The following is a 16,405-nucleotide window of genomic DNA, read 5'->3' on the forward strand; positions in this document are numbered from 1 at the left end:
GGAGCCGGCGGGGCGGAGGCGGGGACTATCATATGACACCTCAGAATTTTTAGGCTGGAACCTCCTTTGTGTTCCGGGCTTGGTGGATGGTACTTTTTTTGTTTTGGGTTCTTTTTGGTTTTTTTTGGTTTTAGTTTTTTGTTTTGCTTTGCTTTTCAGTTCTTCGGTTTTCCTCTCACGCGCCAGTTTCTAGCTAGCGTCGTTTGTCAAAGTTTTGGCCAAAATCGCCGAGTGGTTACCGTTAGTGCGTTTACCTGCCCGAGTGTTTATTTTGTAGGGCTCGCTCTGCCAGGCAGCCACTTCTCCGGCTTATTTATTCCCTGAGGATTTCAGAGGCTCACTTCACCCCCCTCCTTCCAAGTTGTCTTAAAAATCCCCTAGTTAGCTGGCTGAGACACCCAAGGAAAAATGCTAGTTTGGCCTTCTTCTGAACTTGGTGCCTCCCGTGTTAGGCAAGCACTATACCTTTAAGCCATATCCCCAGCAAGATAAGCAAACCGTACCCCAAATTGGGCCGTAGGGAGTGTGTCGTGGGCTGCCAGAGGGCCATCCGCCATCCCTTTCAATGTTGGCATCCTTTCTCACCACCTCCTTTAGGCCTGGCAATTCCAGGGTTTGAGCTGCAGCACGAACCAAACTCCCACTGGCCAAAGACAACGCTCTTTTGTTTATTTTTTCAGCGATATGTGGGTGACACCCACAGCCACAAGAGCCTAGGGGTGTGGAGGAGAACCCGCTTTGATTTATATATACTGTATATCCACGGTTTTGAGGATTCCAAGCACAGAAATCAGTTGCAGAGTCTCTCGACTGAGGAAAGAGAGAAAGACATGAAATGAAATGTCAAAGTTCCTGACCCTGGGCGCTGAGGGGTGGCAAGGCAAAGGGAGAAAGAATAAAGGGGGGCAGCCCAGAGCAACTCTTATTCTGTAGCAAATCTCTTTTTGAATGTATTAATATTCAGATCCCATTTATATTTAGCAATCTAGCTCTCTCCTGCCTTTTTCCTTTCAGGATTTAAATAGCACAAATTCGCTTTTTTCCCCCCTTCATCAAATGAATAATATTATTTTGCATTTTTGTAACGTTAGACAAAGAAAGCACTTTGTAGACTTTTAGGGACCTTTGAGGTTCTCTCATCCAACCCTCCGTTCAGTGCAGGAATCTCTTTTGCAGTGTTTCTTGATCTTCAAGATGGACGCGACACAATTCAGTGCCAGCTACCTCAAAACATAAGTTTCATGTTGGTAGCAGTGGCTGTGCCTATAGTCCCAGCACTGTGGAGGCTGAGGTAAGAGGATCGTGAGTTTGAAGTCACTCTCCAGAGACAGGTAAAAGAGAAACAAACTGACATAAAGAAAACAGCTTTTAGAATTTAGTAAGAAGGTCCATCAGTAGAAAATTGTTCTAGTAAGTACAGCTTTCTGCTCCTGAACTCCCTCCCAGACATCGCTCCAACCCTCTCTAACCCAGCTTGCTGACACGCCTACAGTCCTAGTACTTAGTGGGTCAGGTGCTCAGGTCATCCTCAGCCTTGGCAGCATACCAAGTTCCAGGTGACCTGGACTACACAGACAGTATTCCAGAAACAAAAATAAGAATAAAATGTAACAGATGTCCCTTTAATTTAGCTCTTTGTTTTATTTAAATGGTTGTATGTCTGTATACCACGTGTGTGCTTGGTGCTCCGAGAGGCCAGAAAAGGATGCCAGTTCCCTCCTGGAACTGGAGTTATGGACCTGTGACCTTCTAGGTAGGTGCTGGGAATCTCTCTCCATGCTCTGAAGGAGTGGTTAGTTTTCTTAACTGCTAAGCCATCTCTCCAGCCCCATCACGTAGGTCTTGAACATAAATGTACTTTTGGCTTTTTGCCAGTCTGTGAAAGCCCTTCGGGAGATTCAAAGATACAAAAACACACTGCTCTGTTCACCCAAAGAACTGTATAGCCTTTGCAATGTCAGTAAAGAAAGAAATATAAAAGTTAACAACTTGGGGATGTAGCTCAGGTAGAATGCTTGCCTACCATACACTAAGCCCTGGGTTCTAGTTCCAGCACTACACAAAATCAGACATAGTAATGCACACCTGTAATCCCAGCACTCAGGGCCTATAAAGCTCAGAAGGTGAAGGGCATCCCTGCCTACATAGCAAGTCCAGGCTGTAGGGACTGGAGAGGTAGAGAGAGAATATGCAAGCCTCCAAAAAAGGTATAGATAAGAGCAGTGGCTAGATAAAGAGAAAGTGGAAGGAGGTGAAATCTGCCACGAACCATGAAACTCAGTAGAACTATGATCTGAGATACATGGAAAGTATTAAGAGACTGTTGGCTTCACACAGATGTGCCTATAACGTCTCACAAGCAAGACTAAGCTGCGCAGGGTAGTCGATGCTATATAATCTCAGCACTCAGAAGGCAGAAAAAAGATCACCACAAGCTCCAGGCCAGTCCAATCAAAACTGAAAACTGTATGTGTGTGTGTGTGTGTGTGTGTGTGTGTTTATACATAGATAGATTAGATAGATAGATAGATAGATAGATAGATAGATAGATAGATAGACAGACAGACAGATAGACAGATAGATAGATAGATAGATAGATATAGCCTGTTCTAAGCAAACAATGGTCACTGCACTCAACCTCCATAACCTACAGATTAGCTGATATTGAAGTTCAGACCATAGGGGCTGGAGCGATGAATCAGTGGCTTAGTACTTGCTGTTCTTGCAGAGGACCCAGGTTCAGTTTCCAGTATACATATAGTGGCTTATAGCTATAGATAACTCCAGCACCAGAGAGGATCAAATACACATACATACATACATACACGCAAGCAAAGCAGTAGAGGACATAAAGCAAAATAAATAAATCTAAAGAAAGAAGACAGAAATTCCTATTTAAAACATTAAGCTGTACTCTTTTATGTTATTGTTTGAGACAGAGTCTCTCTCTATAGCCCTGGCTGTCCTGGAGCTCACTATGTAGGCCAGGCTGGCCACAAACTCTCAGGATAAGTCTCTCTCTCTCTCTCTCTCTCTCTCTCTCTCTCTCTCTCTCTCTCTCTCTCTCTCTCTCTCTCCTGAGTCTTGGGATGAAAGGCATACACTACCACACCCAGAGAGCTAAACTCTTTACAGTTTCTTTAAAAATAAGCAGTAAAGTAAGAAACAAGGAAGAGGAGAGGAGAGAGTAACCCCTTCAGTGAAAAGCACAGTCATTTCAGATAATCCCAAAAGAGGCAAGAAAAAGAGGCAGGAAACTGAATACCTCCAAAAGACTTTGTTTGTTAAATTCGTCTTAAAACTCAGCTCAACCGCATAACTTGTGGTAGTGGGAAGGGATAAAAAACAGAAAACTGGGGCCTAGAGAGATGGCTCAGGGGTTAAGAGCACTGGCTGTTCTTCTGGGTTCACTTCCTAACACGCACATGGGGGTTCACATCCATTCTAGTTTCAGGGGATCTGATCCCCTCTTCTGGCTTCTACGCAGAGCTTCACCAGGCACATACATGAAGCACATATATACATGCAGGCAGGCACTTATTACACATAAAAATAAATAAACCATTAAGAAATTAAAAAGCTTAACTCTGGTTATGTAGACATTCCAAACATCTCCCTTTGTTTGTTGAGATGGTCTCTGATAGCCCAGGCTAGCTTTGAACTCCTGACCTTCCTGCTTCCTGCTTCCACCTCCCAAGCACTAGAAAGAGAGGCATAAACCACAGTTGACTTTCTAGTTCTTCCCCACAATTCTTCAGGAGATGCTTACAGCACACGAGATTAACTTCACCCTCTTCAGTCGATCATCTGAGACCTTCACACTTCCTGTTCAGACTTCTTTCCTAGTGAACCCTTTCAAGAGCCCCCACACCAAATCAAACATGGATGGCACAAACATGGATGCTCTAAATCTACACAGAGCTTCACAAATGTCACACGTGCACACACTTTCACCTCAGCTCTTACCTTTGCTGTTCCATCTAGCCATTGCCCCTCCCGTTCCCTTTTTCAAAATGGCTGCTCCTTCAAGGTCTCTAGACAACACTGCTTCCTAGACCTGATTCCTCTTTCCTCTGAACTTCCTGTATTAAGTGGCATTCCCACCGTTCTGTGCATTGGCAGTTGATGAGTTTGCCCTCTGTTTCTCCCCTCTGCCTCCTCCAACTAGATCTTGAGCTTGTAGAAAGAACTGAATTACCATTCTAATATGAGCATTCGCATTCCCCAACGTTTCAAATAGCCACCAGGCAGGCCAATACGCAGTCTTGATCATTTAAACTGCTGCATTGCATAAGGTACCCTAACAGACGGGAGAAATCTGGGCTTCTTCCTGGAAGTTTCCTGGTAGAGAAAATCTTCTATCTGGGTAGAATCTACCAGATACAGGGAGGTGGAAAAAGTTGTTCCCAGAGGGCTTTATAGTCTACAGTGTTGCCGTAGCAATCAGAACAACAGACACCCTAATTTGGGAGTGCTCTGAAAGAAACTTGCCTCTAGGTCCTAGGGCTCTCAGGCAAGGAGACCAAGAAGGATTCCTTTGCCATGGCCTTTTGGATTTAGGTTTCTCAGCTTGTCTATTCCTCAGAGAAGTGTGTCTATGCCCCTTTTCTGTCCCTCTGCCTCACCCTACCCCAACATTCCAACCTAGGGTAGGGGGAGGTCAGTATACACAAAGCCCTCTGTGTAAGGGGTGGTATGTGTCCCCCCACCCCTCCACCCAGCGTATACAATGCCCCTTCTGCTCCATGCCCCCTGCCACCCTCCCCACCACCTCTCCATTGCACATGCCAGGCTGCAATTGGTCACTGGCTCAGGACAGCCCCCTCATGCTGGGGATCCAGGGGATTTTAAGCAGGTTCCAGAAAACACAGCTCAGTTCCTTGTCCCCCGCTCTCTCCACCCCACAGACACTCTGGGCCTTTGCCCTACCCCAGCTATGGCTCCCGGGGCTCCCTCCTCCAGCCCCAGCCCTATCCTGGCTGCCCTGCTCTTCTCTTCTTTGGGTAAGTGAAGCCACTGAGTCCCAGAAACCTGAGATTCGGTGGTCTCTCAGCAACTTCCCCCATCCTCTCACCCTTCACTGCTAAGAGCCAGCAAGGGAGAACGAGAAGATGATGTCCTGTTTAGGTGTGGGGAAGGAAGGTATAGATCATTCAAGGGAAGCAGGAAAGGTATTTCACGCAGATACATAGTAAAAGAGATCACAGAGAGCTCCCTGAAAAACCAGTCAGTGACTCCTCAGATCCATGCTAACAGCCTGTCAGGAAGCAAAAAGATCTTGGGAAGAGCGGGATCACACCCTGGGTTCTGGTCCCCTTTCATCCCCTAGTGGCACAAGAAGTACTTAACCTTGATTACCCAGAAGAGACAAGTCAGGGAGTATGAATTAATGAATGAGTTCACTCTCTGTGGTTTCAGCTTCTCAGATGGAATTTCTGTCTGTGGCCTCTCATCTATACTGTGAGTGAACCCTAGGATCTTGTCCCAGTAGAGCCATCTTTTTAAACTGGCCAGCCATTTCCCCTTACCTTTGGCAGGTGTCAAGTGAGCAAGAGACCATCAAAGCAAGGTTAGTTAAGTAGAGCCTTCCAAAGCACCTGGCATCCTGTGTAAGCAGTAGGCATGATGGGGTAAGAGCGAGGGTGGGCAGCAGGAGAGAGGAGCAGTTAGAAAGCCCAAGCTTCCTTCCTTGGTCAAGTTCAACTCCTTGGGTTGTAAACCCAAATCTTAGACCTTTCTGCTTTATGTCGGATGTTCTGGATTATATTGTGATGTCCCAAAGCAATGTTGAAGACAGGGAGTTGGAGAAAGCCTTGGTAAAGGAAACAAGGAGCCGGGGAGTCTAAGGAGCAAAAGAGCTCTGTCCCAATCCTAGAGCCACTGAGCAGAGTTGAGAAGAGCAAAGATTGACGATATAATAGGAGGAATAGAAATCCAAAGAAATAAGTAACCCTCTGTGTTACACTGGGGATTCCCAAGAAGGCTCTCAAACAGAATTCCCAGGAGGTAAGTAAAAGATATGGCATGCTAAGATGGGAGATTCGGGACAATGAGGGGGGAGTGGGTGTGGTATGAGCCCCCAACATTGGCTAGACAATGGGATTTTGTTTGGTTGCCTCCTCCTAAAGAACAGAAAAGTCTATAATTGTTCCTACCCAGAGCCAGCCCACACACATAGACTGCCTGGGATGACTCTCCATGTGTGGGTGGCTTAGAGGGGTGGCACTGGGCCAAGATGACCAAGAAGAGGGTGAGGATGGATGGTCGGACCACAGAGGTCCACATGCAGAGGCACCTGGGTGCTGGACTCGGGGTCTTTCCTATATCTAGCTTCTCCTTGACAATGAGTCCTTCCTCCCCTGGATCCCCAGTCATGGTAACCTGGGGTACAGCTGGCAGGCTTGACAATTGTGCCCAGCAAGAGGACTTGAGACTTCTCTAGTTTTCCTCCTCTTCCTCCTTCTCCTCCTCCTCCTTCTTCTCTTCTCCTCCCCTTCTCCCCTACCCCCTTCCCCCTTCTCCCCTTCTCTCCTTCTCCTTCTTCTTCTTCCTCCTACTCTTCCTCTTCTTCCTCTTTCTCCTCTTCCTCTTTTTCTTGTAAGAATTTGAAGTTACTGTACAGTGGCTAGCAGTATGATTTATATCCATGAGTCTGCATGGAAAGCTATCTCAGATACATATGTTCTTAATCCAAAGCCAAAAAGAAAAGTGCAATATATTGTATATACATTATATTTTAAAGTGCTCCACAAAACAAATTTAGCCATTTGTTGTAAGTACCCGTACATCTTGAGTTTATTGCATTTATATTGAGTTGGATACATAGAGAAAATGTAATGGTGGTTCTATCTGGGTGGAAACTTAATGAAAGAAATTGGTTGTTGGAGTGAGTGTCAAAGTTAGCTTTGCCTGCATTAGTTGAATAGTTTATGAGAACATATGCATGGAATGGTGGAGCATGTTTTTAATCCCAGCACTCAGGAGAAGTAGCAGCTGGATCTCTGTGAGTCCCAGGCCAGCCTGGTCTATATATTGAGTTCCAAGATAGCCAGGGCTACATAGTAAGACCCTGTCTTAAAACAAACAAACAAACAAACAAACTTGGTATGTCTTGATTTATTTAAAATATTCAAAACTCTGCATCTAATTAATTGCTTAAGAGTTAGATATCAATTGTTGGCAAGTATGGTAATTCCAATATTCAGAAGACAGGGGCAGGAGGGCCATAAATTCTAGGAGAGTTTGGGCTACAATGGAAGACTGTCTCAAAAGAAAGAAGGGAAGGAAGGAAGGAAGGAAGGAAGGAAGGAAGGAAGGAAGGAAAGAAAAAGAGACTAAAACAGAAAATGAGACTGGATACAGTCCACCTTCTAGAATCCTAAAGAAAATCATGGATTCCATTTCCTCTACACTGCAGACTGCCCATCCAGGTACTGACCAGAGTTGACCCTGCTTAGCTTTAAGAGATATGACAAAATTGGATATATCCAGTGTGCTATAGCTATGAACTTGAGGGACATTCTTTATGCTGAGACCTTGAGCAGATAAAGCATTTACATTTACCAACTGAGTTAGTCCCAGACAGATGTAGGCCTCCCAACATTTGTTTCTTTGCTAAGACCTTTCCAGTACCTTAGCCCTGACTGCTGGTTGGCCTCATGTTCTCTATAACTGGCTGGGCCCACTGTGTGCATCTCATTTCCCTCTGTTTACAGTGCTCTCTCCAGCCCTGGCCATTGTGGTTTACACGGACAGGGAAATCTATGGTGCCGTGGGCTCCCAGGTGACCCTGCACTGCTCCTTCTGGTCCAGTGAATGGGTCTCAGATGACATCTCTTTTACCTGGCGCTACCAGCCTGAAGGGGGCCGAGATGCCATTTCGGTGAGTGCGGGGGCGGGGAGGGGCGCAGGAGGGGGGTGTCCTGGGGTTAGACAACAGATAGGTACTTAAAACAACGGAAAAGAGAACCTGGGCTACAGAAGGGAAAATGTTTTATGCTCACAAACTCAACTGTAGAAAGGTAATCTGGGATCCTGAGTCTGGAGCCAAGTCTTGGGAGCTTTTCACACTAGGATTCTTTCACACAATTTCCATCATTCCTCATAGATCTTCCACTATGCCAAGGGACAACCTTACATCGATGAGGTGGGGACCTTCAAAGAGCGCATCCAGTGGGTAGGGGACCCTCGCTGGAAGGATGGCTCCATTGTCATACACAACCTAGACTACAGTGACAACGGCACTTTCACATGTGATGTCAAAAACCCACCGGACATAGTGGGCAAGACCTCTCAGGTCACGCTCTATGTCTTTGAAAAAGGTGTGAGAAGGAACAAGGGACAGGGTTCTGGGAGGCATTTCAAAGAGGGTGTCAGGGAGGGCTGACAGACTGAGAAGGGCAAATAGCTTCAACCAACAGGTGGTGCAAGCCTTTAACCCCAGCGCTGGGGAGGCTAAGGAAGGGTTTGCTTGGGTCGAATAATGAAGTCAAGAGCAGCCTGGGGTATATAGCAAAACTGAAGGATGAGGGAGACCGGCAGATAAGCAAGGTTGGCTGTAATCCTAATACTGCAAAGGTGGAAGTGACCTTTGTAATCTGAAGTTCAAGGTCGTATTTGGCTACATAGCAAGTTAGCCAGACTACTTAAAGACCAATCTGGGCCACGTGAGACACCCCCCCCCCCAAAAAAAAAAAAGTGAAAACCAAAGATGCCGAGAAGAGAAGGCATCCTGGCTAAAATTTTCACATTTCCAATGATTGGAAATAGGTGTAGAGAAGCAACATAGATATAGGTTTCTGCTTCCAACCCACTGCGTGCGAACCGCGTATCTCTTCTCCCTCCCCTCCTAGTGCCCACTAGGTATGGGGTGGTGTTGGGAGCAGTGATCGGGGGCATCCTCGGGGTGGTGCTGTTGCTGCTGTTGCTCTTCTACCTGATTCGGTACTGCTGGCTGCGCAGGCAGGCTGCCCTGCAGAGAAGGCTCAGGTAAGGGGCGGAGCCTGACTCCCCACCTTTATCCAGGATCCCCTAGACTGCTTCAGTGGTGGGAGGGCCAAAGGAAAGAGGGAAGTTGAGTGTACTGGGTTTCAGGGAGGCCAATCCTGCTGCAACCTCTCTTGCCACAGTGCCATGGAGAAGGGGAGATTTCACAAATCTTCGAAGGACTCCTCGAAGCGAGGGCGGCAGGTTAGTAGGGCTTGGGACTGGGGAGGAGAACGCTGGGAAGTCCGGGACAGCAGTGAGGGACGGGTGGGCGTGGTCAAGCCCAAGGCTGACCTGTACAATCCCCGCAGACGCCAGTGCTGTATGCCATGCTGGACCACAGCCGAAGCACCAAAGCTGCCAGTGAGAAGAAATCAAAAGGGCTGGGGGAGTCTCGCAAGGATAAGAAATAGCGGTTAGCGGGCCGGGCGGGGGGTCGGGGGTCTGCGACGGAGTCCTCCAAAGGCTCTCAGGTGGTGGTCATCGAGATGGAGCTTCGCAAAGATGAGCAGAGCTCGGAGCTCCGGCCTGCAGTCAAGTCCCCCAGTAGAACCAGCCTCAAGAACGCCCTCAAGAACATGATGGGCCTGGACTCGGACAAGTGACCGTCACATCCAGGCCCTGTCAGAGCAGGGGACCTAGGCTCCTCTTTTTCCCGGGTCTAGGTGCTTTCCTCTTGCTCCTCAGCCCTGCCCTGCCCTTACCTCCCAATGAGATGTAAAGTTTCATTCCAACCTTCCTTTCCAAGTCTTGTACTCCTCCTTCGCCTTTACCCCTCGGCTTTCCAGGAGCCTAGGGACTAACCCTACTCCTCGCCTGCCCCAAGGGCTGTGTGTTTGGTGCCTGTCTCTCAGACACCGAGAAGAAAGGGACCTTGATAGCCTCTGCCCAACTCCAGGCCACTTGGCCTTCCCATCTCTCCCCCCCCCGCCCCCCCCCCCAGCTGATCCCCTGGCTCCTTCCTGCTCTCCCTTTCCTACCTTCTGGTGGCCCAGCTCCACACTCTGTCCTCGGGCTCAAATCCACATCGTGCAGAGCAGACTCTCCATCAGGGTTTATTTAGGTTGCTGAGTATTTTTTATTTGCCCATCCATTCTTTCGTTTGTTTACCTGAGCCCACGGCCCCATGACCGAGGACCAATGACGTCATGTGGCTTTTGCAGTTCCCCACTAAGTCTTTACTGGAGAGCCAGGCAGGCAAGCAGCGCATAATCGATGCCCTCTGACCACTACGGAGCACAGTTCTGGGACTCCGAGATTTGGGGAAGGAAAGAAAAAAAAATGGATCCTCACAGGTCAGGGGTGCAGTAGGGGGCTTTAAGAAATGTCTTCAAAATAAATAATCAGAACAGGAAACGCCAGCGAGAATGGGAAGGAAAGGAAGTGGCTACACCCCCGGGCACAGTGGACTGTTAGGACTTTTCTACATTCTGTATATTTCTCCTACCATCTCCAAATGTCCTTAAATGTTTAATAAACACTGACATTTCCAGAAGCTGCTGCCTCCGTTTTGCTTTTTCAAATCCTCATAAGAATCCCTTCCCCTGCTGTCATTCATCCCCAGGCCACATTTCTTCCTCATCAGCTGGTTTTCTTTTTCAGGTTGGATTTTATGGTATTGGCCCATGTGGCATAATAGGGAGAACTCTGAAATAGGCCCGCAGGCACATTTATGTATTAAACGCTATCTGGTGAGCTTGTGCTGGGTCCTGATCTGTGTCGGGCCCTGCTTTTACATGTGTGCAAACACAAAAGCGTTCTTTACCAAGACCTGGATCCTAAAGCATGCCAGCCGCTCAGGGCCGTGTCTGCCCCAGAAAGCTTACTTGCCTTTGCTAAGCTTGCTTTGCACTTCATAAATACAGGCAACCATTCTCTCTACCCTGCGCAATTCCCAGACCTTCCGTGAGAATCAAGTAAGAGACAGTGTATGGAAACCTTTATAAGCTATAAGCTCAGTTGTGCATATTATAACATATGACTAACTTATTAAGGGTCAGGTCCTTAAAAGTGGTCCTTGTCTTGCCTAAGGGGGTATACGTTAGGGGATGGAGAGATGGGTCAGAGCTCCCACACGGAGACTCACAACCATCGGTAACTTCAGTTTCAGGGGATCTGATGTCCTTTTCTGGCATCTGTGGGCAACAGGCATACAGGTGGTACACAGACTTATGTGTAGGAGAATCACTCGTACAAATACAATAAAGAGGAGTGCACTTTTATAAACTAGTACAAATCTCATTCCTGCTTACAAATATACACGCAGAGAACTTGATGTTGAACATGGCAATGCATACCTATAATCTCAGCACTTAGAACGTACAGTCAGGGAGATCAGAAGTCCAAGACCAGTTCTAACTAAATAGTAAATAACAGTTTAAGGCCAGCCAGGTTTACAAGAGACCCTGTTTCAAAAGCAACAACTTCCGTTTGTTCTCTACTTTAGATATATTATTAATACCTGACTATATATTATTAATACCTGACTAGCCAGTTTGTGGATAACGTCAATTTAGATATATCCTGGAATCTTTAGATGATTGTGGGAAAATGTAACCGCTTCTTCTGGAGGCAGGTGTGGGGGAGCATTAGATTTATTATTAGTCATAGTAAGCTACCTGATGTGGGTGTTGGGACCTGAATGTGGGTTTTCTGCAAGAGCACTAACAAACTGCTGAGCTATCTCTCCAGCTGCTCAAAAGAATCAGACATAATGTCTGGACGGAAACTAAGATTTTATTTCACATGATATAAGAAATAAAATGTAAAAATGTGTGTTGGTACATTACAATAATTCTGGCGTTCAGAAAGCTGGACAGTAAAGGGATTTCTAGGAGTTCAAGGCTAGCTGGGGTTACAGAACAAGACCTTGTTTAAAACACAAAACAGAATTATAGCCCCAAGCAGTCACTCTAAACAAACACACATGAGAAGAACTGAGAATGGAGTCAGTAGCAGGCTGTGTTACTACATCACACACACACACACACACACACACACACACACACGCACACGCACACGCACATGCACATGCACACACACACACACACACACACCAATACTTAAATAAGAGGTCATCATGAAAAGTCTGGCAAGTTGCCAGATGACTGCAATTTTATCACTTTTGGGGGAATGAGGCAGAATGATTGCTTTGAATTCAAGGCCAGTCTAGGAGCCAAGAGAGAGGGCACATTCTTAAGAGGGCACTTGCTTAAACTCTACAAGAAGAAGACCTTTAAACAACACAGAAAATCTAAAACTCACCCAGGAAATACTTCAGATTTTATCCTCTTCATTGGCAGAAAACATTATAATAAATATTATAAACAAAATCTGCAAGTGAATTGGTAGTGATGGGGAAATTATAATGCATTTTAATAGCTCCCATACCTTCACCTCTATCTACAGCCTCTTTTTTCTACTTCACTGTCTGATAAAGCCATTTGAACATGTCTGATCTGGTAGAGTATCTGCACTATGTTTCACGGTCTCCTCCCAGCCCACTACAACCATGGCCATCACTCCACTAAAATTGCTTTCCTCAAAGGGCATCAGTGATGTCCATGCTAAGTATGCTTGTAGAATAGCATAGTGTGTGTGTGTATGTGTGTGTGTGTGTGTGTGTGTACTGTTTGTGTGTGGTGCGTATTATTGGCCTAGGGTCTTGTGCACTTGAGCCAAGCACTCTGCCACTGAGCCACAGCACTAGCTCCTGTTGTTCAAACTCAGTGGTCACTTTTGAGTCTTTGCCATCTCTTGGCAGTGTTCAGCATGATCAACCATTTCCTCTCTTTGGTGATGGTTTACCACTTGGCTTCCTTGAGATAGATTCTTCTGCTTTTTGTTGTTTTTATCAATTTGAGAAATGCATGAATTAACTTTTTAAAAAGATTTATTTATTTGTTTATTATATGTAAGTACACTGTAGCTGTCTTCAGACACCCCAGAAGAGGACATCAGATCTCATTACGGATGGTTGTGAGCCACCATATTGTTGCTGAGATTTGAACTCAGGATCTTCGGAAGAGCAGTCAGTGCTCCTAACTGCTGAGCCATCTCTCCAGCCCATGAATTAACTTTATAGCAGAGAGTGCAATATTCTCTTTGGTTTATTCCACACATTGTGGGTTTATTCCCATATTAATGCTAAAATTTCCACAAGGTTACAGTCAATTAGAGATGAATATTTTCTTCCCCTTAACTTGCTATTTTTGAAGTTTTGCTTTTAGACTTATTTATTTTGTGTGTATGAGGTTTTTTTGCCTGCTTGTATGTATATGTACATACAAGTACCTATTGCCCACCTATGCCTTTAAAAGGGGGCATCACATCACCTAAAACTAGAGTTAGAGATCAACACGTGTTCTTACCCATGAACCATCTATCCGGCCTCTTTCCCCAATTTAGATGGAGCTTTGTTTATTCATTAGTGTGTCTGAGACAGGGTCCCACTCTGTGTCCTGGCTGGTCTTGAACTTACATTATAGCCTAGGCTGACTTCAGACTCTTCAGGAGCTAAAACTCAGTCATTAGCATCCTAGGTGAATGCCCTTAACTGCTGCGATGGCCCCTGTGAGACGTTTAAAGGGTATAGAATAGTTCTTTTGCATTGTCTAGGTCATTGTATTATTGTCTAGCATACTTACTTTTCTCTGGACTCATAACTACCAGTTATACATAACTACTATGTATAATTGTTTAAAAAAAAAAGATTACTAAAACAAACCAAGAAACAAAAAACCTCCCACAGATTCTTGAAACTTTCCCTAGAGGGCAGTATACCTTTCTGTTGAGAACTTCCCCCACCCCACAACTGTCCGGTACACAGAGACAGGGTTTCTCTGTGGAGCCCTAGTTGTCCTGGAACTCTGTAGATCAGCCTAGCCTTGAGAGAACTCCTTAGAAGTGTAAATAAGGCCTGAGGCCTGCCTATAAGGATGGAGAAAGAATCTAGCCAGTGTCTCGAGCCTCCTATTGGTTCTCTTTCTCTAGCCACATCAGCTCTTCTGAGCCCCGTTTATCTATCTAGTTCACTTACAACTACTTTTAACTTCAGAGAGCCTAGCCACACACTCCCCAAAGCAGCAGAAGAGGCATCTGGATGAGATTGAGACATTGTTAGAAATCTGGGAGTCAGGTAAAGCCAGGTTGGGGTCCTCCCAAGAAGAAAGAAAGAGGGTCTAGATCTTACGTGTCTGCTATGCAGGACCAAATAGGTATTCCGGAGCTCAGTTAAAGAGGGGCCTGCCCCACCCCTCTGCCTTCTAAATCAGGCTGGACAGCATCCTTGACAATCAACCTTTAGTTTATCTGTGTCATATAAAAACCACAAATTCAGGAGTCAGACCACCTGAGTTCTACCCCTACTTCAACTACTGATTTGCTTTGGTTATTTAGTATCTCAGTGGCTCACTTTCTTCACTTGTAAAATGGAGATACCAGGACCATTACAAGAATGTAAATGAGCTAGAGGATGGTGGTGGTACACACCTTCAGTCTCAGCACATGGGAGGCAAAGGCAACTGGATCTCTGTGAATTCAAGGCCAGCCTAGTCTACAGAATGGGTTCCAGGGCTTTTACACAGAAAAACTCTGTCTCAGAAAAAAAAAAAAATTAAATGAGTTAATATGTGTGAAAGTGCCTGGAAAGGGGACTGAGCCACAGGGGTACTTTACAAGTCTCTCTTACCTCTCATGGCCTATCTGTAGCATGAGACTCAAGTATCACCCCAACCTAGGGAATGAAGATCTCAGAGGGCCCTAACTATGAAACCTTCTAAGTCAACAGAATTCAACCCAGCAAAGAATAATCACAGCTGACCTGGTCATTGGTCCATTGCATCCTTAGATTCTGACACAGCCTCCCCCCTTGACAAATGAGGACACTGAGTCATGGAGACATTTATTAACTTTGCCAAGGCACAATGGTCACTGAACTAAGACTAGAACTCAGGACCTAGCACTAAGAGGACACTGAGGGACGGGATTCATGCACCTATCTGTCACACTGGTTTCTAAGTGTGTGAGCTTTTGGCCACCTTCACCATTTGACTGCTGGCTTCTGGAAATACCAGCAATGACATCATGCTCGGAGACTCAAACTATGTTTCTAAAGGTCAGATTCCCATTCTGTGGACATTTTTATTATACACATCCTTTGTCTTCTGTTAGTCACATCATCCTAGTTATTTCCCAGCATGCTATAGACTTTTCCTAGAAAGGAATTTTTACTGCTTTGCAATAAATCAGTACCATTTGCTTACATAAGCCACTGTTTTCCTCCTGTCTTTGAGAATACACATGCAATGCTGTCCAGATATGGCTCTTTGACTGCATTTCCTAAGACCCCCAAATGGAGCCTCTTTACTTTTACAGTCTCAGCTATCTCAAACTGATCGACAGTCTTCATGATAAATGGACTCTAAAGGAAGCTCAAAGCCTGAGGGGGGAACACGGGCTGCCAGTACTCTCTTAAGCATGGCTTCTAGGGGCCAATGTCAAGGGAGAAAATGAGGAAGCTCTTGCTTTGTGACCAGCATAACTTTCTGCCTCTCTATGGACCACGAGTCCCTTGCCTTTTTAGATCAAGAGTCAGACCTGCTGCCACTTAACCAAAAAGATCACCAGTGATACCTAACACTATAGAAAGCAAAACTCCTCACCCGCAAACTCTCAATTTCCAGAAAAGCACAGACAACAGGGACTACATTTAGAGTGTTTATGAAAAACAAAGCTGACAGCAGCTAATTAGAATGAATCCAATGAGGACTGATTCGCAGACGTTGAACATGTGTCAGGGACAAGGAAGCCACCAGGAGCCACTATCTCTGCCAACAGTATCAGAAATAAAGAAATGTAGTTGGCATTTTGAAAGAAAAAGAATATACATCCCTTCATCCCCTGCTGTTTTTTAAAAAGGTGTATCTATTTATTGTATGTATATGAGTACACTGTAGCTGTCTTCAGACACACTAGAAGAGAGCTTCAGACCCCATTACAGATGGTTGTGAGCCACCATGTGGTTACTGGGAATTGAACTCAGGACCCCTGGAAGAGCAGTCAGTGCTCTTAGCTGCTGAGAGCAATCTCTCTAGTCCCATCCTCTGCTGTTTTCTCTACTGGCATTTGAAATCAAATTTCTCATTCTAGCTCCACATCTGCTTGCCACTTGTAGTGGGTCTTTGCTACTTTGTGGATTCTTCTTTCTTCCACCCTTCACCCTTTTTTTCCCCCACCATTTCAATCTCTGAATACTAGATAAGGGAGAAAAAAAAAAGGCTAGAGGAAAAAGGAAAGAGTTCCCTGAATAAAGAAAGTCAGGGGCAGAAAGTGGGTGATTTTATCATTAGACTACTTCCTGCTGATTAGAGGAGTTGAGTTCCTTGGGGCAAGTTTGATATTTGACATCAGGATGTCTAAT

General features: G+C 45.6%; 1 protein-coding gene across 3 annotated transcripts; it reads left to right on the forward strand.

Annotated features, from left to right (window-relative positions):
- Positions 1 to 67: 67 nt before the first annotated feature.
- Positions 68 to 10,485, forward strand: Mpz (myelin protein zero). 3 transcript variants are annotated; one of them, NM_008623.5, is made up of 8 exons: positions 68 to 89; positions 1,177 to 1,291; positions 4,908 to 5,003; positions 7,716 to 7,882; positions 8,108 to 8,321; positions 8,853 to 8,988; positions 9,129 to 9,189; positions 9,297 to 10,485. In NM_008623.5, the coding sequence occupies exons 3-8, from the start codon at positions 4,937 to 4,939 to the stop codon at positions 9,396 to 9,398; spliced, it is 747 nt and encodes a 248-aa protein (NP_032649.2). In that variant the 5' UTR covers positions 68 to 89; positions 1,177 to 1,291; positions 4,908 to 4,936; the 3' UTR covers positions 9,399 to 10,485. The 3 variants fall into 2 exon arrangements, with proteins under 3 accessions (NP_032649.2, NP_001302428.1, NP_001302429.1); NM_001315499.1 differs by lacking the exons at positions 68 to 89; positions 1,177 to 1,291 and having other exon boundaries at positions 4,873 to 5,003.
- The last annotated feature ends 5,920 nt before the right edge of the window (positions 10,486 to 16,405 follow it).

Source organism: Mus musculus, chromosome 1 (genome assembly GCF_000001635.26).
Source record: "Mus musculus strain C57BL/6J chromosome 1, GRCm38.p6 C57BL/6J".
NCBI classification, from domain to species: Eukaryota; Metazoa; Chordata; class Mammalia; order Rodentia; family Muridae; genus Mus; species Mus musculus.